This window comes from Myotis myotis, unplaced genomic scaffold, assembly GCF_014108235.1.
Source record: "Myotis myotis isolate mMyoMyo1 unplaced genomic scaffold, mMyoMyo1.p scaffold_m19_p_19, whole genome shotgun sequence".
Classification (NCBI taxonomy): domain Eukaryota; kingdom Metazoa; phylum Chordata; class Mammalia; order Chiroptera; family Vespertilionidae; genus Myotis; species Myotis myotis.
The window spans coordinates 31,332,731-31,358,935 of record NW_023416323.1 but is presented as its reverse complement, the minus strand read 5'-3'; the positions used below and the strand labels follow the sequence as shown (position 1 = coordinate 31,358,935).

At 40.8% G+C, this 26,205-nt stretch overlaps 2 protein-coding genes across 10 annotated transcripts in view; both read left to right on the top strand.

Moving 5' to 3' along the window:
* The window catches only part of CBFB (core-binding factor subunit beta), a 56,473-nt gene extending 44,788 nt beyond the window's left edge, over positions 1-11,685 (top strand). For all 7 annotated transcript variants that reach the window (XM_036345559.1, XM_036345556.1, XM_036345558.1 and 4 more), the window contains one exon: positions 9,404-11,685. In XM_036345559.1, the coding sequence (XP_036201452.1) occupies positions 9,404-9,426 (23 nt within the window). In that variant the 3' untranslated portion in view covers positions 9,427-11,685. The remainder of the gene's footprint in view (positions 1-9,403) is intronic.
* Positions 11,686-22,493: 10,808 nt separating this feature from the next.
* Positions 22,494-26,205, top strand: part of CUNH16orf70 (chromosome unknown C16orf70 homolog) — a 29,364-nt gene continuing 25,652 nt past the window's right edge. For 2 of the 3 annotated variants that reach the window (XM_036345857.1, XM_036345856.1), the window contains exon 1: positions 22,756-22,977. In XM_036345857.1, the coding sequence (XP_036201750.1) occupies positions 22,914-22,977 (64 nt within the window). In that variant the 5' untranslated portion in view covers positions 22,756-22,913. The other variant, XM_036345855.1, reaches the window with a different exon arrangement.

The window sequence follows — 26,205 nt, the reverse complement described above, 5'->3', positions numbered from 1 at the left end:
GACCGGAATCCAACTTGGGACCTTTCAGTCCCCAGGCCAACGCTCTATCCACTGAGCCAAACCGGTTTCGGCTGATTTTCGCCAATCTTTTAACCTGAAATCAGTTTAAAAAATTCATTGGACATGTTTCTATTTTACCATTTGTAAAATTTAGAAAGTTTTAATGCATCATCCATGGTAGAATTTAGCATTTTCTTTTTCTGATTTTTCTGTAAAAGGGTATTTTAGTAGTCTGATATTTTCTTATTTTTTTAGAGGTAATGACAAATTATCATTAATTTGGCAATTGAAAAACCATAGTGAAATGAATAAACACTATTTAGTAACCGTGTCCAAGTACTGTTAAATCTTTGGTATATAGTAAAATGATATGCAAAAAGAACAGAACACTGTGTATAATAATATCTTATTACCCTGTGGGTATTTTTAAAAGGAATACATACACATATTTGTTTGAATGTCCATAGCCTCTCTAATAAGGATACAGTAAGAAACTGGAAATTACAGAGGGAATCAGGTATCCAGGGGCCACACAGGAGGATGATTACTTTTCACTTTTTTTTTTTTTAATTGATTTTTTACATAGAAGAAGGGAGAGAGATAGAGAGTTAGAAACATCGATGAGAGAGAAACATCGATCAGCTGCCTCCTGCACATCTCCTACTGGGGATGTGCCCGCAACCCAGGTACATGCCCTTGACTGGAATCGAACTTGGGACCTTTCAGTCCGCAGGCCGACGCTCTATCCACTGAGCCAAACCGGTTTCGGCAACTACTTATTTTTTGTACCTTTTGAATTTTATATCATGTGTATATTACCTATTTAGAAAAGAAATAAAATTTGTTTTTAATGTTAATACAGAATGGTGAAAATTGAAGACTTTATAACTTGCTCTCTATAGTCTCTGGCATATAGGTTGCTTTAAAAAATGTGAAATCCTTTCTCCAGTTGAAATTTTATACAGAATGCCAGTAGATAAAATAGATACAGGAACACTGTTCAGTGAGTCAGGGGTAGAGATTATCCTGGTCTCCCTCTAGAATCGGTGGGGTATTTTCAGGGAACCCAATAGTTGGCAGCATGTAACTTGAGAGTCTTTGATATCGAAGAATGAACAAGAGGTTTGTAATAGATTTCCCTGGTTTTAAATCCTAACCCCATTACTGGTTACCATATGACATTGGGAAGGCTGCCTATTTTCTTGAGCCTCATCTGTAAAACAGGGCTAACACCTTTCCTCCTGGGTTGCTCAGTATCTAACACTTATATTGGGGCTCAGTGCAAGCTAGTTTCTTCACCTCATTCTGTGCACCTTGATTCACACCGTACCTGGACTCTCAATAAAGGCAGGCATATCCTCACTTCAGATGCTATTTTGCCAAGCTACTTTAGATTCTGGTTTTGTTTGTTTTTTGATTTGTGTATTTTTTAAAATTAATATTTAGAGAGAGAGAGGGAGAGGGAATGAAACACCAATGTGAGAGTGAAACATGGATCAGCCATCTCCTGTACACTCCCCACTGGGGATTGAGCCTGCAACCTGGGCATGGGCCCCAACCTCAAATTGAACCAGTAACCTTCTGATCCATGGGATAACGCCCAACCAACTGAGACACACTGGCCAGGGTTGTTTGTGTATTTTTAAATATTTTTTTGTTTTATTCTTGATTTTTAGAGAGGAAAGGAGAGAGAGAGAAAGGTAGAAACATCAATGAGAAAGAGATCAGCTGCCTCCTGCATGCCCCCTACAGGGGATTGAGCCTGCAACCCTGGCATGTGCCCTGACTGGGAATCAAACAAGTGACCTCCTGGTGCATGAGACTATGCTCAATCCATTGAGCCACATTGGCTGGGCTGTTTGTATATTTCTCTAACAATAAAAGATTTTGCACTTTTCTTGATTCTTTGGAGATAAAGATAGCAGTTACCTTGGGGAGAAGGTATAAGGGGAACTTCCCAGGTTTTGGTAATGTTTTATTTCTTGCTGCTGGTTACATGGGTGTGTTCACTTAGTGAAAACTCACCAAGGTACATATTTATGATTTGTGCACTGTTCTGTAGACTTTAAAAAATGTAGACTTTTAAAAAGAAAAAATAGCCCTGGATCGTTTGGTTCAGTGAATAGAGCAGCCGTGGGCAAACTACGGCCCGCGGGCCGGATCCGGCCCGTTTGAAATGAATAAAACTATTGAAAAAAAAGACCGTACCCTTTTATGTAATGATGTTTACTTTGAATTTATATTAGTTCACACAAACACTCCATCCATGCTTTTGTTCCCGCCCTCCGGTCCAGTTTAAGAACCCATTGTGGCCCTCGAGTCAAAAAGTTTGCCCACCCCTGGAATAGAGCATCTGAAGGGTCCCAAGTTCGATTCCAGTCAAGGGCACATGCCTGGGTTTTGAGCTTGATCCCCAGTAGGGGGCCTGCAGGAAGCAGCCAATCAATATTTCTGTCTCATCATTGATGTTTCTATCTTTCTCTCCCTCTCCCTTACTCTCTGAAATCAGTACAAAAAAAAAAAAATATATATATATGTATATATATATATATGTTTTTAAAGTAAATAATTAAAATAATCACAGACATTTATTCTATGAAATGTGCCTGCCCATTTCTTGCTGGTTCCAGTGGGTGGTCCTGATGCCTGGTGAGACAGGGTTATTCGTGGGTGGAACCATTATTATTTGCCTGTTGCCACATAGAAGTAGCTCAGTGCCTTTTCTCCAATGATTTGAAAATGTTGACATGCTACCTATGACAGTTCTCTTCAGGTTACATATCTCTGTAACTATAATTTAAATACCTTACTTTTGGCTTTTGTTGAGGGATATTGAGGTTAATAAGGGACAGGCTACATGCTCTGGTCATAGGTAAATGAAAAATAGACCTCTGTCATCAGTTCGATAGCAGCTTGTACACACTCTGTAACTAGCAACAGCTTTCACTTGATTGGTCTCTTAACCTAAAACTTAATATGGCACTGTTTGTTCTTAATTCAGCTGCAAAGTGATAGTGCTGAATGAGATTTTCTCTAGTATCTAGAAACTGGTATCATTGGTTAAGTTATAAAGCATTAGCAAATAAGTTGTTACCTTTAATGTCAGAATGGGTAAATAATATTGCTTATCCAGCTTTTGGCAGTTTCAATGCAATTCAGCAAATCATAGAAGAATTTTATGTGGAAACTATTTGGAAGTAAAAACAGTCAAAAGTCTTTATGTGGTTTTTTTGTATTTGTGTTTTGTATGTTTTTGGAGCCTTCTATTCTGTGTGGTCCAAGAAAAAAAAACAGCTCCCAACCTTATTCATTTTAAATTCCCACAGACTTCAGTTTTCAAATCACTGAACTCTACCAACACTCATATTTGGGTAAGGAAGGACCAGTTAACATAAGAATCTGTCTATACTGGGCCTTCCTGAAGTGTGTGTTGGCTAAAGGCATTAGATGAAAGTAAACTGGGAATATGAACTATGAACTGGGACTAAGAATGAGAATCAGAAAAGGATTAATGAGGAAGAGGATACTAAATCTGTCTTCTCCCGCACTGAGAGAGTGACTCAGTTTGCTGTCTGGTGTAGGAAATGTAGACTTTTTTAAAATTTATTTTGTTTTAATCTTGTTTTAGTTTGTAAAATTACCCTTAACCGCAGGATTCAGATATTTTTTTAACTTTTGAGAAGTTCATATAGATAAATTAAGAAGTGATGAGCAGCTTTGCTCTAATAACAGCAGCATGAGTGCTAAGTATGTGCCACACATGAGAAATGATGACACAGCTGGATACACTACAATATTTGCTTTACCCTTGATTCTTTTTTTTTTTTTTTTTAAATATATTTCTTTATTGATTTCAGAGAGGAAGGGAGAAGGAAGAGAGAGAAACATCAATGATGAGAGAGAATCATTGATCGGCTGCCTCCTGCACGCCCCCCACTGGGGATCGAGCCCGCAACCCAGGCATGTGCCCCTGGCCGGAACCGAACCCGGGACCCCCCAGTCCCCAGGCCGACGCTCTATCCACTGAGCCAAGCCGGCTAGGGCTACCCTTGATTCTTAAATGCTCTTATAAAGTAGGTCTCCATTTTGAAGAACTGAGCTGAGAGAGGATGAGAAGCTTGTCTAAGATCACATAGCTAAGGTGGTAGAGCCATCCCTCTCCAAGCCCAGAAATGTGGATTCTTTTCACTATCTTATTTTGAAATATCACTTTATAGTTCAAATATTTATACATTTTTATTGATTTCAGAGAGGAAGGAAGAGGGGGAGAGAGACAGACAGACAGACAGACATCAGTGATGAGAATCATTAATCGGCTGCTCCTATACTGCACACCCCCAACAATGTTTAACTTTTTAAATTTTTTTTATAGCAAAGGTGGAAATTTATTGAGAAACAAGCACAGAGTCCCATGTGGAGAGGGGGAAGAGTCCCCTGTTTAGCTATTTTTAACTATTAGGGCATTTTCTCATGAAGAGTGTTCACTAATTTGATGACCTTAATAATAAAAGAATGAAAATTGCCCTAACCCAGCGGTTCTCAACCTGTGGGTCACTAACCTGTGGGTTGCGACCCCTTTGGGGGTCGAACGACCCTTTCACAGGGGTCGCCTAAGACCATCGGAAATTATATATAAAAAAATTTCTTTTCCTATATATAATTACATATTGTTTTTGTGATTAATCACTATGCTTTAATTATGTTCAATTTGTAACAATGAAAATACATCTTGCATATCAGATATTTACATTATGATTCATAACAGTAGCAAAATTACAGTTACGAAGTAGCAACGAAAATAATTTTATGTTTGGGGGTCACCACAACATGAGGAACTGTATTAAAGGGTCGGGGCATTAGGAAGGTTGAGAACCACTGCCCTAACCCGTTTGGCTCAGTGGATAGAGTGTCAGCCTGCGGACTGAAGGGTCCCAGGTTCAATTCCGGTCAAGGGCATGTACCTTGGTTTCGGGCACATCCCCAGTGGGGGGGTGTGCAGGAGGCAGCTGATCGATGTTTCTCATGATGTTTCTAACTCTCTCCCTTCCTCTCTGTAAAAAATCAATAAAAATATATTTTTTTAAAAACCCTATTCTGGTAAACTTAATGAAAAATTAGAATCAAGAGTCCCTATATATTGACTAAGGAGAAAAAACTAGAAATTATAAACTTTATTATGCTTTTAAAATAATCCAGTTTAGAGAGTTTCTTTGCCATCATCTAGTCAGGCTTATTAACCACAAAAGAATTCCTTCTAAAGCATTCAGCCTCCATTAGAAAACTGCCATAGTAGAAAGCATTGCTTCTTAAGACAGCTCAGACATTTGTTGAATTTGTCCTGTGGAAGCTATTTCACTGAACCTTAATCTGTTTTTGTATTTGTCTCCTTCTGTGGCAGCCCATACATCTTCTTTTCTAGCATTGAATTTCCTCCCAGTCTTCCAGCTCTCATTCTTCCCTCTTCTGCTCTCATTCATACTTTATCAGACTTCTCTTTTAATTTTCCTATTGACCCTCCTTCATATGACTTATATCTGTCTCATTCCTTCTTAACAATGTAAATAGAAACTAAAAACACAAATAAATAGAAAAATATAAACAAAACTGTGGTAACCTCTGCATAGCCATGACCAGGGAAGAACTCCAGCTGCTGCTGCTGCTGATTCTTTGTACTCCTTTGAAGTCATCCCTTTATTATTATTTTTTTAAATAATTCTTTTTTAAAAAATATATTTTTGTTTATTTTAGAGAGAAAGGGAGAGGGAGGGATAGAGAAACACCAATGATGAGAGAATCATTGATTGGCTGCCTCCTGCATGCTCGAGCCTGCAACCTGGGCATGTTTTCTTGACCCGAGTCGAATCTGGGACCCTTCAGTCCACAGGCTGATGCTCTATCCATTGAGCCAAACAGACTAGGGCTCATTCCTTTATTATTAAAATAATTTGAAAATTACTCTTATCTCAAGACAAAAGCTGAAATGGGCTTTTCACAAAGTATTGGTAGGTTTGTAGTGATTTCTAAATATATAATTAGGATTGACCTTTCTCTGTGTTTCTTCATTGCTCGGCCTCTTTCTACCCTTCATTGACTGAAACCAGATACTCATATCATCATCTCTGATTTTGCAGAATTGATCTGTCCTTATACTACTACATTTAGCATTGATTCTATATGGAACATAAATTGTTTTTCCTGACCATATATATTCCATAGCTGTATTAGTTTATAACCATGCAGCATAACTTTAACCTGATTAGTTCATTGAAAGGAATACCCTAAAATTTAGAGTGCAATCTGCTAATAAAAACAATAAAGTCTGCCCTGGCCGGTGTGGCTCAGTTGGTTGAGCGTTGTCCCATGCACCAAAAGGTTGCTGGTCCTATTCTGGTCAGGGCACATACCCAGGTTGCAGGGTTTGATCCCAGGTCTAGGGCATGTTTGGGAGACAACTAGCGATGTTTCTCTCCCTCCCTTCTCCCTCCCTCTCTCCTCTCTTCCTCCCTCAAATCAGTAAACATATTCTCAGGTGAAGATAAAAATAAAGTCTGCTAGAGAAATATAAAAATTTATAGGAAAGGCCAAAACCGGTTTGGCTCAGTGGATGGAGCGTCGGCCTGCGGACTGAAGGGTCCCGGGTTCGGTTCCGGTCAAGGGCATGTGCCTGGGTTGCGGGCATATCCCCAGTAGGGGGTGTGCGGGAGGCAGCTGATCGATGTTTCTCTCTCATCGATGTTTCTGACTCTCTATCTCTCTCCCTTCCTCTCTGTAAAAAAATCAATAAAATATATTTTAAAAAAAAATTTATAGGAAAGACAATAAAAGTTAGTGTTGGATTTTATTTGATTTTTTAAAGTGAATAAGGCAGTATTGTGTCTGTCTAAATAACAACTCTCTTGAGAAATGACTTAGCTGGAACTTCTGACTAAACTTGATCTTACAGTACAAATGTGACTTGTTGAGATGATTCTTTGAATGTCAAGAATGCTCTAATCACTGTTTTTGATATTAAGAATTGAAATATTTTGACTTTTGGTTAAATTTGTTTCTAAAAACTGACAGACAGTGGAGATTTAGTTGAGATATTGATACATGATTCCGTTTAGCTAAAGATTGCATGGATAATTGCAGTTAATCCCAGTTGTTGGTATGTAACATAGGGGGTTAAAAACAAGATCCAGATTGAAAAAGATGGTCACTTGGACTAGGGTAAGAATGGTAAAGATAGTCAGAAAGATTCGTGCAAGAATAGACCTTCCTGCCCTAACCGGTTTGGCTCAGTGGATGGAGCATCGGCCTGCGGACTGAAAGGTCCCAGGTTCGATTCCGGTCAAGGGCATGTACCTTGGTTACGGGCACATCCCCAGTAGGAGGTGTGCAGGAGGCAGCTGATCGATGTTTCTAACTCTATCACTCTCCCTTCCTCTAAAAAATCAATAAAATATATTTTAAAAAAAGAAAAAAAAAAGAATAGATCCTTCCCGACTGCCAGCACCACCTTCGCTCTGGCCGGAGCACAGGCTTTTCCGCACCACACCCAGCCGCCTGCCAGCTTTGTCGGGTTGATTTGCATACTCACGCCTGATTGGCTGGTGGACATCACCAAGGGACGGTCAACTTACATATTTCTCTTTTATTGGTGTAGATTTTGTGTAAGTATATACTTAAAGGTGGAGCTGTCATAATTTGCTGTTGGTTGTCAGAGAGAGAGATATTATGGGTGACCTCGAGGTTTTTTGCTTATACAATTGGTAAAGTGAGTTGCCCTTATCTAACATAGGAAAACTGTTGTTGAAGGCGTCAAGTTCTGTATACCAACTGATGTTTATGTTTGACTGACATTAGTAGTCACTAAAGAAAGCTTATGAGGAAGCGTGCAGTGGAATTCCTAAAATAGACTGAAATATTGCGTGTGGACCAAAGGGGCGCTAGGTTATATTATCAGAATGTCATACACAGTATGTTAGTTGTTAGATGTTCTCTATAACTTGCCATAAATAGTTTAACTAGGAAATCTTTATTATAAAGTAAAACTTAAAATCCTCAGTGTTTATAATTGTCAAGCATCTTAGTTGTTAAATGTTGTTGTAAAGATATTTCTGGGTATACAAGTGCACCAAGAACTCTAATTTTACATTTCTATTTTTGCTTTTGAAAGACAATATTTTATCCATAGTAATTCTGGATTTTATTTCTTGAGGTGGAGATTTTTAGTTCAAGTTCAGGTGGCAGAGAAGGAATTCAGTAAGAGATTAAATTTATTACATTTTCTTTTTTTTTTTTTTTAAAATTTTTTTTTTTTTTTAATATATTTTATTGATTCTTCACAGAGAGGAAGGGAGAGAGATAGAGAGTTAGAAACATCGATGAGAGAGAAACATCGATCAGCTGCCTCCTGCACATCTCCCACTGGGGATGTGACCGCAACCCAGGTACATGCCCTTGACCGGAATCGAACCCGGGACCCTTTAGTCCCCAGGCCGACGCTCTATCCACTGAGCCAAACCGGTTTCGGCAAATTTATTACATTTTCAACCATTTTTCTTTTTTTTTTTTTTTTTTTAATGATTACGAATGCGTTTTTTGTTTTTGTTTTTAAATATATTTTATTGATTTTCTACAGAGAGGAAGGGAGAGAGATAGAGAGTTAGAAACATCGATGAGAGAGAAACATCGATCAGCTGCCTCCTGCACATCTCCCACTGGGGACATGCCCGCAACCCAGGTACATGCCCTTGACCGGAATCGAACCTGGGACCCTTCAGTCTGCAGGCCGACGGTCCATCCACTGAGCCAAACCGGCTCCGGCTCAACCATTTTTCTTTATCTGTAAAATGGGTAAATGATAGCAACTATGTTATAAGTTAAACCCTTTAGTCCAAAAACAGTAAATGTAGATTTGTTGTTTTTTTATACATGGTACATCTATATATATAAAAGGCTAATATGCAAAGTGTCCCCTTGGGAGTTCGACCAGGAGACCAGGAGTTCGATTGCTCACTATGATGTGTGCTGACCATCAGGGGGCGGCGTGGAAAAGAGGAAGGCCTCAGCCTGCAGCCAGGGAAGGAGTGCCCCAGCTGGCAGCCGGAAGGCCCCAATTGGCCCTGATCGCAGGCCAGGCCTAGGGACCCTACCCATGCACGAATTTCGTGCACCAGGCCTCTAGTATTTCAATAATGTTCTTTTAAATATAACGAGATTTTTATTCTTGGTTTTTAAGGAAACTTTAGCCAAATATTTCATACATAATTTAAATTGTTCTTTTTCCTCTTAGATGTGGAGAGATATTGGCTGAAAACATTTTAGTTGCAAACTTTTCTTATGTGCTACTGTCTTATTTATCTAGCACTTGGATTTTCAAACATATTTTGACCCCAAACTATGATTTTTGTCATTGCAGGCAAGAAGACAACAAGACCCTAGTCCTGGTTCCACTTTAGGTGGTGATGACTTCAAACTTCGTTAATTAGTAGCACAGCAGATGTGCTCCCCAAATCTTTCCACGTACATTGTTTCTAGTCGACAAAAATAATTGATTAAAAGACCAGAAACTGTGATAACTGGAGGTACTACATACAGCCTATCTCAACCTTAGGCAGTAACAAGACATCACAAACTGCCATGGTTTTGCACTATGATTATAATACCTGCATTTCTAATTTTGTATGCATGTAGCCAGTAATGAATTTACATTTTTTCTATGCAAACTTACCTTGTTGGCATTATTTTAGTGAGTTGAAACTATCTACTTGTAAAGCTCTTATTTGTCCTCCATTTTAATTTAAGAGTTCATGTCATTTAAAAACAAGTCAATAAATTTAAATTTTTATCAGAGGGTTTTATCCCTAATCAGTTACTCTAATTTTTTTCCCCTTTTTTGTGTGATTTTAGACATGTTGGTTATACAGCTGCATTTTAGCTAGGCATTCTTGTTTTTTTGTTTTGTTTCCCCCATTTTCTTTTGTGTTTTTATTGTCTATGGCATTTTAAAACTGCTGATGTGTTTGCATTATTTACAAGCTAAAACCCTAGTAGCATAGAGCTGTCTGCCACAGCCTTCTAACAAAGTTTACAGTTAAAGTTGCAGTATCCTTTTAAATGTTGATAATCAGCTCCTTTTCTTTCCTTCTTAAATATAAAAATTTTTAATTGGCATTGACTCTAATCTTCCCCAGATCTATTTTAGATTCTGTTCTATAATCATGAGTTTGTGTGGAGATATTCTCCTTAATGATAATATTCTACTGAAATACCTAAAGAAGTCGCAGGCTGGCTTCTGTTTTATTCAGGGATTTTCTTTTTTTTTTAAGTCAATCAGAAAAGGGATACTGGAGCTTCTTCATGTATGTAACAGCATATTAAACTGGAGACAGTGATGAATCAGCTACAAAGGTAATATTGTATTAAAATCATGTTTAAGATAGCTGCTTTTATGTGTATTTTATAATGCATGCTTTTGTAAAAACAATGCTGGGTGATAAAAGATTAGTGTTAGAGAGAAAATGTTCATCTGTGCAGAGGATACATTTTCTTCCATTAATTATTATGGGGGAAAAATTCACAGGTTATATATATATGGTATTTTCCAAAAGGACTATTAATAGAACCTTTTGAGATGAATTAGTATGGGAATATTTCTTAAATAGGCTCACTGTCAAATTGAATGCAACTTGTTTTTGTTTTTTTGTTTTGTTTTTAATACAAGACTGGAAAAAAGTGCTAAGTCATTTGGCACCTCCTTACAAATATTTTTCATGGTCACATTCATTAAATGTTACTACATTTCTGAATTTTTTTGCAAAAATGTATTTTATCATGATAGAATGGCATTATTTTAAAGAATTTGAAAAAAACTGACATGGTCGGTTCAGAAAATGAACTGAATTCCGAATAAGGTCATTGCATTTAAAACACATATATACTTGATTGATGGGGGAGGTATGACTTTCATTGTACATAGGTCTTATAATTCATAAACATATCCAGTATCTCAGAATAAAAATGTTTGTTATATATTTGAAGTCATGCATGGTAAGGAGTGTGTTTAAATTGTTATAAACAATAATACATCATAAAAGACCATGCTGATCTTGTGTAACTAAGTACTATGAATGAATTTGGTTGTTATTTGGTGTTATACAGCTCACATGTTTACACACTCAGTGCCCTAATTTCCCCTGAGGGAATCGCCTTTTAAGTGGTCCTTACAGTGGTGTTTTAAGGTTACTTTATCACAGAGCTCCTTGGTTTTTGACTTCTGCACTTAAATTTTTTTTTAGTAACCATGATGATGATGGTACATTTTTCTCTATTGCTTTTAGTCCACCAGTAACTATGATCAAATCTATTAAGTGTTCATGTTGCCATTGTTCTGTAAATACTGAATTTTTCCTGTCATTTAGCATTGTGCTGCTTTCGTCTGTCTTAATGCTGGCATTAAGATCATGAGCCCCTTTTCTCCAATAGTGCAAGCTTTGAAAACTACTTTTATTAAGTTATTGATGCAATCTGATATTTTTTCAAAACCTATATTTAAACAAAGTTACACCATTGCATCATCTTTTTTAAATTCATCTCCATTAAAACTTGCCTTAACCTACCAGATTGCTTTTGCCACTATTAGCCATACTGTGTGTTTGTATGTTTAATTTACTTTCACAATAAAGTTCTGTGTAGTGAAAACAAGGTCTTGGGTCTTTATTGGACATAATCCAACAGTTTCTCTTCTAGTGTTCATTATGACACAAAAATTGATTTTGTTACTCTGAACTGTTCTTTCATCCTGTTTTATAACCTTAAAAAAATGACAACAGTGGCATCTAGTGGTATTTCTCCAACCTAATTTCAAAGAAAACATTTAATGTAAATATCACAAAGAATACTAATTTCCTAATGTATATTGTGGTTTTCAAAAGTCTGGCTTAATTTACCCATCCAATGAGATATGACTATAAAGTAGTGATGTCATTTTGGAGGGGAGGAAGAATATTAAAAATTACATATCCAAATTAGTACAATCTTTCAAGCTAGTCCCTGAAAATTAAGCCTTTCATTTTAGAAGCAATCCTTAAGCTTGGTCCATATGAAAATATTTACTTATTCACCACCAGACTTAACTGTAAATGACAGATACTTTTAAATGCTGAATTGGAACCATTAAGCAACATTTCAAAGAATAAGATCCATACTCTGAGGGTTAATTTCAAAAGTTGTTACATCAGGTATTCAAGATATGCTCATTTGGGGCCGCTTGGGAAGAGAACTGTCTTAACATGATTATGCTTCATTTGTCAATGAGCTTTTTCAAACCATAAGCCATTGTATGAATTTTCCATTTCTGCATAACACATTGCCCCAAAACTTAGCATAAAACAAGAAACATCATTTTACAGATTCTGTGGGTCAGAAATTGAAGAAGCTTAAGTTCAGTGGTCTGGTCAGAGGTCTCTCTTGAGGTTAGAGTCAAATTGTCAGTCTGTACTTAGTCATCTTAAAACTTGGCTATGGCTAAAGAATTCCCTTCCAAGCCCACTCATATGGTCATTGACTGGCCTCAGCTTCTCACAGACCATTGGATGAAAAAGCCCTTGATTCCTAGCTAGGTGTTGGGATGGAGACCTCCTCCACATGGGTGTCTCCATAGGGCAGTTCACAGCTTAGCAGCTGGCTTCTCCAGAGCTAGTGACCCAAGAAAAAGTGCATGCCCATGATGAAAGCCAATCTTTAATAACCTATTCTTTGTGTTGCCATAGTCTGTATGTTAGAAGTGAGTCACTGGGTCAGGCCCACACTCAATGGGAGGAGTAGTAAGCTTCATCTCAGAAGAAAGGCATGTCAAAGAGTTTGTGGATGCATTTTTAAAACCACCACAGCCATACTGCCACATCTATGTGTATATGCAAGACAACATTGATGTTTTGATCTCCCAAACATCTTTAGAGATAAGATTTCATTCTTTTGCAGGCAGATTTCAAGGCATGATTCCCCCTAGATCGCATCAATTTCCTTTCTTGCCCCACATCTTTCAAAAATGTTTCAAGGCTAGAAAATTACAGTTGTAGGATGGCATCATGAGTGGAAGTTGGCAGTTTGGTTTAAATATAGGATACTCAGATAACTAAGTCACTATATTAGTCAGCTGGCAACTTTTGGTTAGAATAACTTCAGCAACTTGAGAGTTAAGGTGTTTATTGGCCTTATTCAGGTTTCAGAAACATTGGGAAATATGAGTAGATAAAATGGAGGGAAAATTTTTTTTAATATGTTTTTATTGATTTGGAAGAGTGAGGGAGATAGAAAACATGGATGAGAGAAAAATACATCCATTGGCTGTCTCCTTGCGTGCTTCCTGCTGGGGATGGAGCCTGAAACCTGGGCATGTGCTGTGACTGGTAATCCAACTAGTGACCTGGTGCATGAGTTGACACTCAACTGCTGAGCCATATCAACCAGGCAGAAATTTTTATTAGAGAAGATAATCTGAATCTATGATGTCCAATTTGGTAGGTACTAGCCACATGTGGCTATTGAGCATTTGAAATATGGCTAGTTGAATTTTTTATATTTAAATTTTAAAACTCAAGTAGTGTTAAATGTTTTTCTGTTAAAACTTTTTTAGGAGGATTACATTTCACTTTAGTCTTTGAAAATTTAGTGTCCGAGTTGAGATGCACTGCTAGTGTAAAATATCAAATAGCAAAGATCTATTACCCCCAAAAAGGAATATAGGAAATTTCACTATTTTTTATTTATTTATTTATTTTTGTTAATCCTCACCTAAGGATATTTTCCCATTGATTTTTAGAGAGAATGGAAGAGAGGAGAGACGGAGAGGAACATCGATGTGAGAGAAACACATCAATTGGTTGCCTCCTGCAGGAGCCCTGACCAGGGCTCCGGGCCAGGGAGGAGCCTGCAACCAAGGTACATGCCCTTGACTGGAATCGAATCCGGGACCCTTTGGTCCACAGACTGATCCTCTATCCACTGAGCCAAACCAGCTAGGGCTCTATTTTTTTATTTTGATTACATATAAATATTTTTGTATACTGAGTTATATTGATATTTGATGTATTGAGTTAAATAAAATATTTAAATTTTATCTTTAATAAGACTACTAGAAAATTTTTAATTACATATATTGGCTCACATCAATATTAAGATTTTTTTTTTTAATATATTTTATTGATTTCTTACAGAGAGGAAGGGAGAGAGATAGAGAGTTAGAAACATCAATGAGAGAGAAACATCGGTCAGCTGCCTCCTGCACACCCCCTGGGGATGTGCCCGCAACCCAGGTACATGCCCTTGACCCGAATCGAACCTGGGACCTTTCAGTCTGCAGGCCGACGCTCTATCCACTGAGCCAAACCGGTTTCGGCAATATTAAGATTTTTAAGTGGGCAAAGTATATAGATCATACAATCAAAAGGGAAAATACATTTTAAAGACTGAGGCTTACTATTACTGGGTTTTGTTTTGTTAATCCTCACCCAAGGATATTTTTTCCATTGATTTTTTTAGGGAGGGGGAGGAGGAGGAGGAGGAGAAAAAGAGAGAAACCTCAATTAGTTGCCTCCTGCATACATCTCTACGAGGCCCTAGGAATCAAACCTGCAACCCAGGTATGTGCCTTTGATCAGGAATTGAACCTACAACCCTTAGTGCACCAGCCTATGTTCTAACCACTGAACACACCAGTCAGGGCTATTACTGGGGTTTTTTTTGTTTGTTTTGTTTTTTTTAAAATATATTTCATTGATTTTTCACAGAGAGGAAGGGAGAGAGACAGAAAGTCAGAAACATCAATGAGAAAGAAACATCGATCAGCTGCCTCCCGCACATCCCCCACCGGGGATGTGCCCGCAACCCAGGCACATGCCCTTGACTGGAATCGAACCCGGGACCCCTCAGTCCGCAGGCCGACGCTCTATCCACTGAGCCAAACCGGTTTCGGCTGGTTTGTTTTTTAAGATTAAAACAAGCCCTAGCCGGTTTGGCTCAATGGATAGATAGAGAGTCAACCTGCAGACTAAAGGGTCCTGGGTTCAATTCCGGTCAGGGCACATGCCGGGATTTCGGGCTTGAGCCCCAGTAAGGGATGTGCAGGAGGCAGCCAATCAATGATTCCCTCTCATCATTGATGTTTCTATCTATCCCTCTCCCTTCCTCTCTGAAATTAATAAAATATATGTATATATAAAATTATTCTCATTGATGTTTCTTTATCTTCCTCTTTGAAATCAATAAAAATATTAAAACATTATTTTACCCCCTAGGATCATTTGGGGGCATACATATTCATTACCCAAAATAGACTGGTCTCTGCCCTCAGGGTACATCTAACCTGGTCTGGGTGGTCAAAAAAGGCTTTCTTGAGACATTTAAGTTGAAATCTGAAGGATGGTAGACACTATGCCAGCAAAGATAAGCTGACAAAAGTATTACAGGAAGCCAGGCCAAAAGCATGGCAAATTTGAGAAACGAAGCAGTTGAGTATGACTAGAACATGGAATGGAGGGGCTGTAGCAGTGAGATGAGTCTGAAAGGGTCTGCAGCGGCCAGTGTGAGAGTCGTATGCAGTCCTGGGTGGACTTTCCCAGCCATGTTAAACTGGACTTTCCAAGGGCAAACTCAAAGCCATTGATGGGTTGAGTTTGAGGGAATGAGTACTTGATATAAAGCTGGTGGTGGTGTTTGATTGCAAAGAAAAAACTAGCAGAAAGTCCCATGGATCATACGGTCACCCAGTAGATTAAGGGTAGCTTAGTGAGCGTTGGAAACATTTCAGACCTGAGAAGCAAGTACAGGAGGCGTAATGGACAATTTTCCCAGTTTTTCTTACCATGATAAACTGGCTGTATTGCCTTAACACTCCTAAATTTTTACTGGCTTAAAGACTTAACTCTTACTTGCTAAATACCCATCAGTGGTTGACCTAAGCCAGGGGTGGGCAAACTTTTTGACTCGAGGGCTACAATGGGTTCTTAAACTGGACCGGAGGGCCGGAACAAAAGCATGGATGGAGTGTTTGTGTGAACTAATATAAATTCAAAGTAAACATCATTACATAAAAGGGTACGGTCTTTTTTTTCAATGTTTCTCATCAATGTTTCTATCCCTCTCCCTTCGTCTCTGTAAAAAATCAAAATATATATATATATTTTTAATATATTTTATTGATTTTTTACAGAGAGGAAGGGAGAGAGATAGAGAGTTAGAAACATCGATGAGAGAGAAACATTGATCAGCCGCCTCCCGCACATCTCCCACTGGGGATGTGCCCGCAACCCAGGTACATGCCCTTGATCAGAATCGAACCTGGGACCTTTCAGTCTGCAGGCCAACTCTCTATCCACTGAGCCAAACCGGTTTTGGCAATAAAATATATTTTTTTAAAAAACCTGAAATTGACACACATGACTTCTGTTTACATTCTATTGGACTAGAAAGTTACAGGGCTAACTTCACCTGGACAGGGAACTGCAATCCTACCTTTTGCCCAAAAAAGTCAAAATATTTGTGAATAGCTGTAGTGAATATCACAGGCCACTTTTTTTTTTTTTTACCCTTAGGATGTCTGGGGTGGGATCAACTACTCTGTTGTGTTTTGTTTGTTGTTGTTGTTTTTTTGGTTTTTTTAAATTTTAAGACTTTTAATATGCACACCACAGGCCACCCTTTCAATTATTAAATAAGTTTTCCTCAAGAAAATACATTTACCTTGGAAGACAACCTCAAAGTCCCAGCTAGTCAGGCATTGAGCTAAAATTCTAAAATATTGGTTATCTGCCCTCTATACAGCCAGTATACAGTGGTGAAATAGGGACAGGAAAACTGCAGGAAACACTTTCATTCAAAAAGGGAAGGATAAAGTCACTGGTCTAACAAATATGCAATGTCATTGGAGCAACTGTCTGAGGGCCCTCTGCCCTAAGAGAGGGAAGTTTTTTTTGCAAGGCCTATAGGGAGGGGCTATCCAATCCATTGTTTTTCATAACCCTTCACCCCATCTCTGATTTGCTGATGCAGTTACCTTTTATTTCTGCTTTCAAACTGGCTTTTTTTTTTTTTTTTTTTAACCTTGACAAATGCAACCAATAGTAACCATGGTACTAAGATTCTATTTTCGCCGAAACCGGTTTGGCTCAGTGGATAGAGTGTTGGCCTGTGGACTGGGGGGTCCCAGGTTCGATTCTGGTCAAGGGCATGTACCTTGGTTGCAGGCACATCCCTGGTGGGGCATGTGCAGGGGGCAGCTGATCGATGTTTCTGACTCTCTGTCTCTCTCCCTTCCTCTCTGTAAAAAATCAATAAAACATTTTAAGAAAATACTTAAAAAAAAGATTCTATTTTCTAAGCTTTTCACTGAGGGCTTCAAACTGCCTTCTAAGTTATCACAAGGGACAGTTTTAACAGAAGTATTCTAATCCTCCCAGACTGCAACATCAGTTCCCCCAGGCTTTTTCCTATCTGAGTAACAACTTGTGTTTTGATTCTTGACTCCTTTTTCCCCTCAATTCCTATATATCCAATCTGTAGATCCTGCCAATGAATTCCATCAATTCTGTCACTATTAGATTTTTAAAAATTTTGTTACACACAAAGCATTTTGCCTGTAAATGCAGTCCTCCTAACACATCTTTGAGATATTTCACAGGTAAAGAAACAAAGGCATAGAGAAGTGAAACAACTTCCTCAAGGCACAAAACTGTTAAATGACAGAACTGGGATTCAAACTCCTAAACTCCTAGTTCATATATTTAAACCAACTATACTCTGACCTGAACCAGTCCCTGGATTTTTTTTTTTTTGGGCGGGGGGGCGGGCTTGGACTGCCATGATGAATACCTGTACTTCCTGAATACACTCTTATCAGTGCACCAGCAGGCAGTTCAATATCTGTTTTGTAAAATATATATTTTTATTGATTTCAGAAAGGAAGAGAAAGGGAGGGAAAGAGAGAAACATCAATGATGAGACAGAATTATCAGATCAGCTGCCTTCTGCATGCCCCCTACTGGGGATTGAGCCTGCAAACCAGGCATATGCCCTGACCCCTGACCAGGAATTAAACCATGACCCCCTGGTTCATAGGTCTATGCTCAACCATTGGACGACACCAGCCAGGCAACCTTCTAAGTTTTTTTTTTCAGGTCTTAGCATGCCATCTAGGCCAACTGCCCAACTACAGCGGGGCCTTGACTTACGAGTGTCCTGACTAACGAGTTTTTCAAGATACGAGCCAACGGCCAATTTTTTGCTTTGAGTTGCGAGCTAAAATTCGGGTGTCGAGCCAGCTTCAGATACCCCACCGCTAGTTGGTGCAGCGAACGTCACAGTGAACGCCACAACATCAGCCCAGCATCACGTGTCTCACTCGTTTACTTTTTGATTTGACATACGAGTAATTTGAGTTACGAGCTCCGTCACGGAACGAATTAAACTCATAAGTCAAGGCCCCACTGTATTTCTAAACACATCTTGAATGCTTGTCATGCATAGTAAAAGGTAATGTGCCCCTAATCCCTGACCCTGTCATACTCCCAATATTACCGGAAAGGGGACCTGGCACTGAACGGGTCTGCCTAGGGTCAGCTGGTAGTGTGTGGGTTCTTGACTTTGTGCAGGAAAAATTTCACAACGTGAGTCCAGGTGAATTTTAGAGGACGTTTATTAAAGCTGGGGACAGTGAAACAAGAAAGGGCTGAGGAAATGAGCCTAGGCTAGTCTGCTTTGGCTCACCAAGAAGTCAGAGAAAAGGGGGCCTTGGGAACGGATTAGGGGGCGTTTCTGGGATGAACTGCTACTGTTCATTATTGTCCTGGTTACAAGCCTCCTGGGCTCCCTTAGAGTTTAGGAGATGCCTGCCTGTGGGGGAAGAAAGGGAGGGGAGGTGTAGGCATGCTCCTGGGAAGGAGAGCACACTAGACCAGTGATGGCCAACCTTTTGAGCTCGGCGTGTCAAAATTTTGAAAAACCCTAACTTAACTCTGGTACCGTGTCACATATAGAAATATTCATAATTTTTTTACAACCATAGTAAAAAAAGATTTATATTTTTGATATTTATTTTATATATTTAAATGCCATTTAACAAAGAAAAATCAACCAAAAAATATGTATAAAATGAACAAAAACAGAAAAACAATGTACATTTAGGAAAAAATAATAATAAAAACAATCAAATGGTACGAAAACTAGAAATTAGAGACTTTTTTGACTTTGCTGAAGTTTGCTAATTCTTCGATTGCAGGTTCATACTTGCACTTCAAGGCTAAGCAAGCGCCACTAACTTCATCTGTTAGCCGGTTTCTTTTGTTCGTTTTAATATTATTTAATGCTGAGAACAAAGTCTCACAAAAATATGTTGATGAAAAAATTGTTAGCAAAGCCATCGCTAGATTTTTTATGTCGCTAAAAGTGTCAGGTACTCTGTTCCAAGCACTCAAAATTTCTTGTTCGTAGTTGCACTCTTCTTCATTATTCAAACAATTTCGTTCCAGATTTTCAAGTTTCGACCTTAAGTCGACAAACACATGAGTCCAAATGCTACCTTGAAAATCTGCAAGTTGCATCTCTAAATCGTCAATTTGCATCCATTGGAAATCCTTTAATTCCAAAGGACTGTAAACAACTACATCCGGATACTTAATTATTTTAATGCTCTGTTCTAGGCTTCTAAATTGGTTGAATCTTTCGCTGAACTGTTCAAATAACGAGTTTACTATATTCTGGTACATAAGTATGGACTCCATTACACTCATTGTAGTGGCCTTCTCGAAGTACTTTTTTATCCAAGGAAAATACTTATAAGTTTTAGTTTCAATATCTCGCTTGAAAATTTTAAGTTTACTTTCAAAAGATTTGATGTATCCAAACATAACGTCAATACTTTTGCCAAAACTTTGTAATTTTAAGTTCAGTTCATTCATATGAACAGAGAGATCTGTAAAAAACATCAAATTGTTGACCCACTTCTGATCATTAATCTGAGGATGTCTAATAGCTTCCATAAACAATTTCAGGAATCCCACATTTTTTTCCCACCATATTTGGTGCCCCATCTGTCGTGACTGACACAATTTTAGAGATATCAATATTTAGGTCACTGAATGTTTTTATAACAGCCTTACATATTTTGTTTCCTGATGTACTTATTGGCACTGATTCTAACTTTTTCAACTCTTCTCTCATTGTGAGACCATCAGAATATCTAGCAATAATGGCCAACTGAGCATTTGATGTGACATTAGTAGTTTTATCAAGAGAAATTGAAAAATATTTACAACTATTTAAGTCTTTTTTTTAATTGATGTACATTTTTGTTAAGATCTATTATTCTGTCTTTGATAGTATTTCTACTGAGTGGTAACTCAGAAATTCTTTTAATAATATCATCTTTATTTTTCATATCGTGAAATAGTGCTGGTGCACATCTTAGAAATGTTTCCTTAATAAATTCTCCATCACTGAGGGCTTTTCCATGCTGAGCTATGGAATGAGCAATACAGTAACTTGCTGATGTTAAATTTGTAGAGCATCTTACAAATTTAATGATGGAATTTGATTGACTTTTATAGAGGTGTAGCTGCCTAGAAATGTATTCCTTCCTTTCATCAATAGTTTTTTTCAAGAGCTGACAATGATTAGTTTCAAAATGTCTCTTTACATTCCATGTTCTGTTTACTACCGTTTCATTACACAGTATGCAAGATGATCTGTTGTTTCTGTCGACAATCCCGTACATCTCGGTCCATATGTCTTTTTTTTTTGTAATATATTTTATTGATTTTTTACAGAGAGGAAGGGAGAGAGATAGAGAGTTAGAAACATCGATGAGAGAGAAACACCGATCAGCTGCCTCCTGCACATCTCCCACTGGGGATACGCCCGCAACCCAGGCACATGCCCTCGACCGGAATCGAACCCAGGACCCTTCAGTCCGCAGGCTGACGCTCCATCCACTGAGCCAAACCAGTTAGGGCTATAGTGCAATTCTTAAGCTTTTTATATTAATGTCAATATTGGAACAATGTATCTTGGATGTTTTCACTATGTATCTTTGCTACACAACACTGATGTACATGTTTACATCCAGTTTTAGAACTGCATTATTGATCATGAGTAACGTGATTAATAATATTACTCGAGTGATGCCCAACTCTGGCCGTTGCAAGAGACAAATATTTGAATTATGCAATTTTTTGTCTGTCAATGCGTGTCACCCAAAATGAGTTCGTGTGTCACCTCTGACACGCGTGTCATAGGTTCGCCATCACTGTGCTAAGGCCACTCAACCGATAGATCACTATGGCATGCACTGACCACCAGAGGGCAGACGCTCTGACTGGTAGGTTAGCTTGCTGCTGGGGTCAGGCCCATCCAGACTGAGCCAGACAGGCCAGGTGGGCCAGACACACCCTGGAGCCCTCCCAGAGTCCCTCCCCAGCTGGCCAACCTCCCTTGTCCCTCTCTGGCACCAATTGTGTACCACTGGGGTCCCTCGTCCTGGCCTGTGCCCTCTTGCAATCCGGGACCCCTTGGGGGATGTTGGAGAGCCAGTTTTGGCCCGATCCCGCAGACCAGGCCAAGGGACCCCACTGGTGCATGAATTTGTGCAGCAGGCCTCTAGTTTAGTATTAAAAACAATGCAAAAGAAAGAGCTTGGGTTCTGCCACCTAGGACCACAAGATCTCTTTAACTTTTCTGGGCCTCCTTTTTTCACCTGTAAAGTGAGGTACTGTATAAGCTTTCCACTCAGATTGGTCCGTGAGAGTTGCTTCCATAAAGGCCTGCCTCCAGAAGAGACCTGATTGCCGTTTAGTTTTAGAGTGCCTCTGGGCACGGGCCAATAGCTCAGGATGAACAGGTTTGAGAAGCCTCTCACTCGACTTGTAGATGGAGAAACTGAGGCACAAAGAGCACCAGAGGTTTGGTCTAGACCACACAGTGTTGGCAGCAAAGCTAGCTCTAGCTCAAGTCTGAGCTGCAGCCTGCGACCTCCGGGTGGGATCTGGGACTGGGGTGGAGGCGGGAGTGGGGCTGTTGGGAGAGGAACTGCTCACCTCTGGATGTGGTCAGCCCGAAGGCCGGACTAGCTACACACACACACACACACACACACACACACACACACACACACCCCTACACTGGAACTTGAGTACATTCCTCACTTGCTTTGAGTTCCACCTCAGCCCCTGAGCAGCTGGGTGGGGAAGGAGTCATTCCTGGAAACTAGAGGCAGCTGCAGCCGGCGGCAGTCTCGGCCCCAACCGGAGGTGGGAGGGTGCTCGAGGGCCCCAGGGCCCCGCGACTCCGCATCCTCCCTCCCTGCTGGGCCGCAGACTGTGCACCCTCGGAACTCGCTTTTTGCTTTCATTGAATGGGAGTCCTACGCGCGTGTAGATAGCAGATGGGGATTGTATAACCATGTCACATGTATATATTGCGTGGCGTACACATCCTTGTTTAGACGTGTGAAACGTGTGCGGCGCGGCGCGCAGATGTGCGGGTTCACGGAATATGGGCCTCCTCATCCCAGCCCTTCCAGACGGTACTGCCAGGCCTCCAGCCCGTCCCAGGCGCTAATCCGAAGTTTGCGCGTGCGCGACTCCGCCTTAGGCCCCTCCCCTACGATGGAACCCCGCCCTCGCCACACTTTACGGCCCCGCACGCCACTTTTACTGCAGACGCTGCCGCTGTTGCCGCTGCCCCTACTACCGCGGCTGCTGCTGGTGAGGTGAGGTGAGGTGCGGTGTTGGGCCGGTGTCGCCGGCGACCGGGGAGGAGTTGGGGAGCAGGGCCGCCGAGGGACGGCAGGGACGACGGGTTAGCTGCTGCTTTGTCCTCAGCTCCGGTCCCGTCTGCGCTGCCGCAGGGAGGCCGCCCCGGCCCGGCGAGCCGAACCAATGCTGGACCTGGAGGTGGTGCCTGAGCGCTCTCTGGGGAACGAGCAATGGGAATTCACGCTGGGTAAGTGTGGGGTCCTCCCTCAGAACCCTGTCCTCTGGTTCTTACTTCCCTCCGGGCCCTTCCCGCCTCAGGCCTCTGCCCCTGACTCCCCAGTGCCCGCGGCTTGTCGCCTCTTCCGTCCTATTGGCTTTTGGGGCTCCAGGCACTAGATACCCGCTCCAACCGGCCCGACCCGCCCGTCTTTGGCTCGGCTGGGCCCAGACGCCCTCGCCTCAGGCCTTCACCGGCCCCCTCCCGGGACTGGTACGGTAGTAATAATAATAACAATGACGGACACGCCCCAAACACTTGAGGACTAGCCCTGCTTTGTGGTGCGTAATTATCTCTAGTCGGTCTTCTTGGGGTCGAAGGGTCGATACTGTTGTTATTCCTAGTCGCTATTTACTGATGAAATGGTTGAGGAGTGACTGACACTCTGAAACGCCACAAGGGAGTCTCCCTTTGCTTTTCGGGGCTATGAGTTGCCTCTTCGGAAGGGGAAACCTAGCGCCCCCGAACCCCACCCCCCGCCCCATCCCTTACTCTGGTGTTGGGGATCTGGTCAAAGGAGCTGGTTGAGGAGAGTCTGTGCGTTAAAGGAACTTTCTGACTTGTTTCCTTCTCGTTTTTAATTGTGGTCGATGTGGCGAGGTAATCCTAAACCCAGACCTTAGCTGAGAATGAAATAGGAGTTCAGGAAAAGTAACATTTAGTTTGAAGAACGTTCAATTAGGTCGTTTTGTTTTTTTGGGTGGGGTTTTTTTTTTTTTTTGGTTTTTTTTTTGGTCCCGTTTTCCTCATCCCCACTACCTTTATGTGTACAAATATTTGCATTCGGTAACGCCAGTGTGTGTTTACTTTGATGTTCCAGCACTAGGAAAAGGGGGCAGGGAGCAGGTGCTGGTGCTGTTTGTTTGTGCTTGGGCCTGAACTTTTGTCACACTAATTTGAGCGACTGGACTGAGTCAGCTGCTCTGTTGGGCTATAACTTATCCTGGAATCTGGAAGACTCACGTCTATGGAGACAGACAGGGCACAGGAGAAACTGGTAGGGCCCTGCTGGTGCCCAGTTGAACGACAAACCTCCTCTGGATTGTGGGAGCCAGTTTTAGTGAGAGGCCCTCCTCAACTTCTCTCATAACTAACGCCGCTCCCACAGAGTTCTGCCCAGGATTTTCGCTGGTATGGAACACCCCAGCCTCTCGTGAAGCAACCAGAGCTTGATTTGGGGAGGCTAATGATATCTTTGCCTCCAGACACATTCATCATGCTGGTGCAGTTTGGCTTCTAGTTAGGGAATTAACCTCTCCACCCACAGCTTCTGCTCATACCAGGATTTAACAGGACAGAGCGAGAACCACAACCATGGTTCAGATTGTGCTTGATGCTACGGCTAAGTTGTGGATCTCTGTGGTACAGGGTCTTCTTGGCCAAAAGTAATGATTAGGATGTTAGTTGAGAGCAGGGTTTTGAAAAAACTAGGTGGGAGAATTAAGACTTCTTTTGTCAACTGTTTTTTTAAAATATATTTTTATTGATTTTTTTATAGAGAGGAAGGGAGAGGGATAGAGAGTTAGAAACATCGATCAGCTGCCTCCTGCACACCCCCCCACTAGGGATGTGCCCACAACCAAGGTACATGCTCTTGACCAGAATCAAACCTGGGACCCTTCAGCCCTCAGGCCTACGCTCCATCCACTGAGCCAAACTGGTTAGGGCTGTCAACTGTTGTTTTGATACCGGAACTCCCACTTTTTTTTTTTTAATATATATTTTTACTGCTTTCAGAGAGGAAGGGAGAGGAAGAAAAACATAGAAACATCAATGATGAGACAGAATTGATCGGCTGCCTCTTGCAGGCCCCCTACTGGGGATCAAGCCTGCAACCCCAGCTTGTGTCCTTGACCGGAATCGAACCCGGGACCTTTAAGTTTGCAGGCTGACGTTCATCGACTGAGCCAATCCAGCTAGGGCCCACTTCTAACTTCCAGTTTTCAGGAGTCAAGGGTTTGGGCTGTTCTTTCAAACTGTCTATCAACCAGAAACAGTGAAAAGAGCATTTCTGTGCATGGGTCTAGAATTGCTCTTTGGGGAAAAGTTCATAAAGGGGGCCCGAGTCTTGATGTTTTCTTTGTGGGTCTTAAAAGTCACTTTAAAATCCTGTCTGCCTTAGAGATGGTGGTCATTTAACTTCTCCAGACTAAAATAAAAGTTAGTCCTCTCCCCAGCCCTCACACGTCAAAACTGCAATTGGGGCTGAATTACATTCCTAGGCTAGAGAACCAGGCAGTGCTTAATTCAAGTCACCACAGCCTTGAAAGGTAATCTCCATTTGACAGCTGAGGCTCAGAAAGGTAACAGATGATAAAAAGTAGGGGACGGATGTTTTGCTCCCCCTGCTCTACCCTTCTGAGGATAGGCTCAATTTTGTTTTTAGGTTTCTTTTTGGAATCTGTGCTAATGCAAATGTATCTAGACCTTGCCATTATCTGCCTGGCATCATCATGGGGAGCTGCATCCAACTTCCTGGCTGCTTTCCTGGCCTTTGTTTGATGTTGGGAGATTAGAGAAATGCCAACAACACAGGGACAGGAAAACCTGGGCCAAGAGGAATCTCTGAGAATGCCACTGATGGCTTGATCGGTGGTGGACTAAAGGCAGTGCAAATTTGAGATGTTTTTCAATGACATTCACAGAATGCATTGGTATGGAGGCATGTCTGAATTTATTTATTTATTTATTTATTTAAAATATATTTTATTGATTTTTTACAGAGAAGAAGGGAGAGGGATAGAGAGCCAGAAACATTGATGAGAGAGATCGATCAGCTGCCTCCTGCACGCCCCCCAGTGGGGATGTGCCCGCAACCAAGGTACATGCCCTTGACCGGAATCGAACCTGGGACCCCTGAGTCCGCAGGCCGACGCTCTATCCACTGAGCCAAACCGGTTCAGCCTGAATTATTTTTTATTTTTTATTTTTTTATTTTTATTTTTATTTTTTTTAAATTAAATCTTTATTGTTCAGATTATTACATTTGTTCTTCTTTTTTCCCCCCCCATAACTCCCCTCCTCCCAGTTCCCGCCCCACCCTCCGCCCTCACTCCCCACCCACTGTCCTCATCCATAGGTGTACGATTTTTGTCCAGTCTCTTCCCGCATCTCCCACACCCCTTTCCCCCCCAAGAATAGTCAGTCCATTCCCTTTCTATGTCCCTGATTCTATTATAATCACCAGTTCATTCTGTC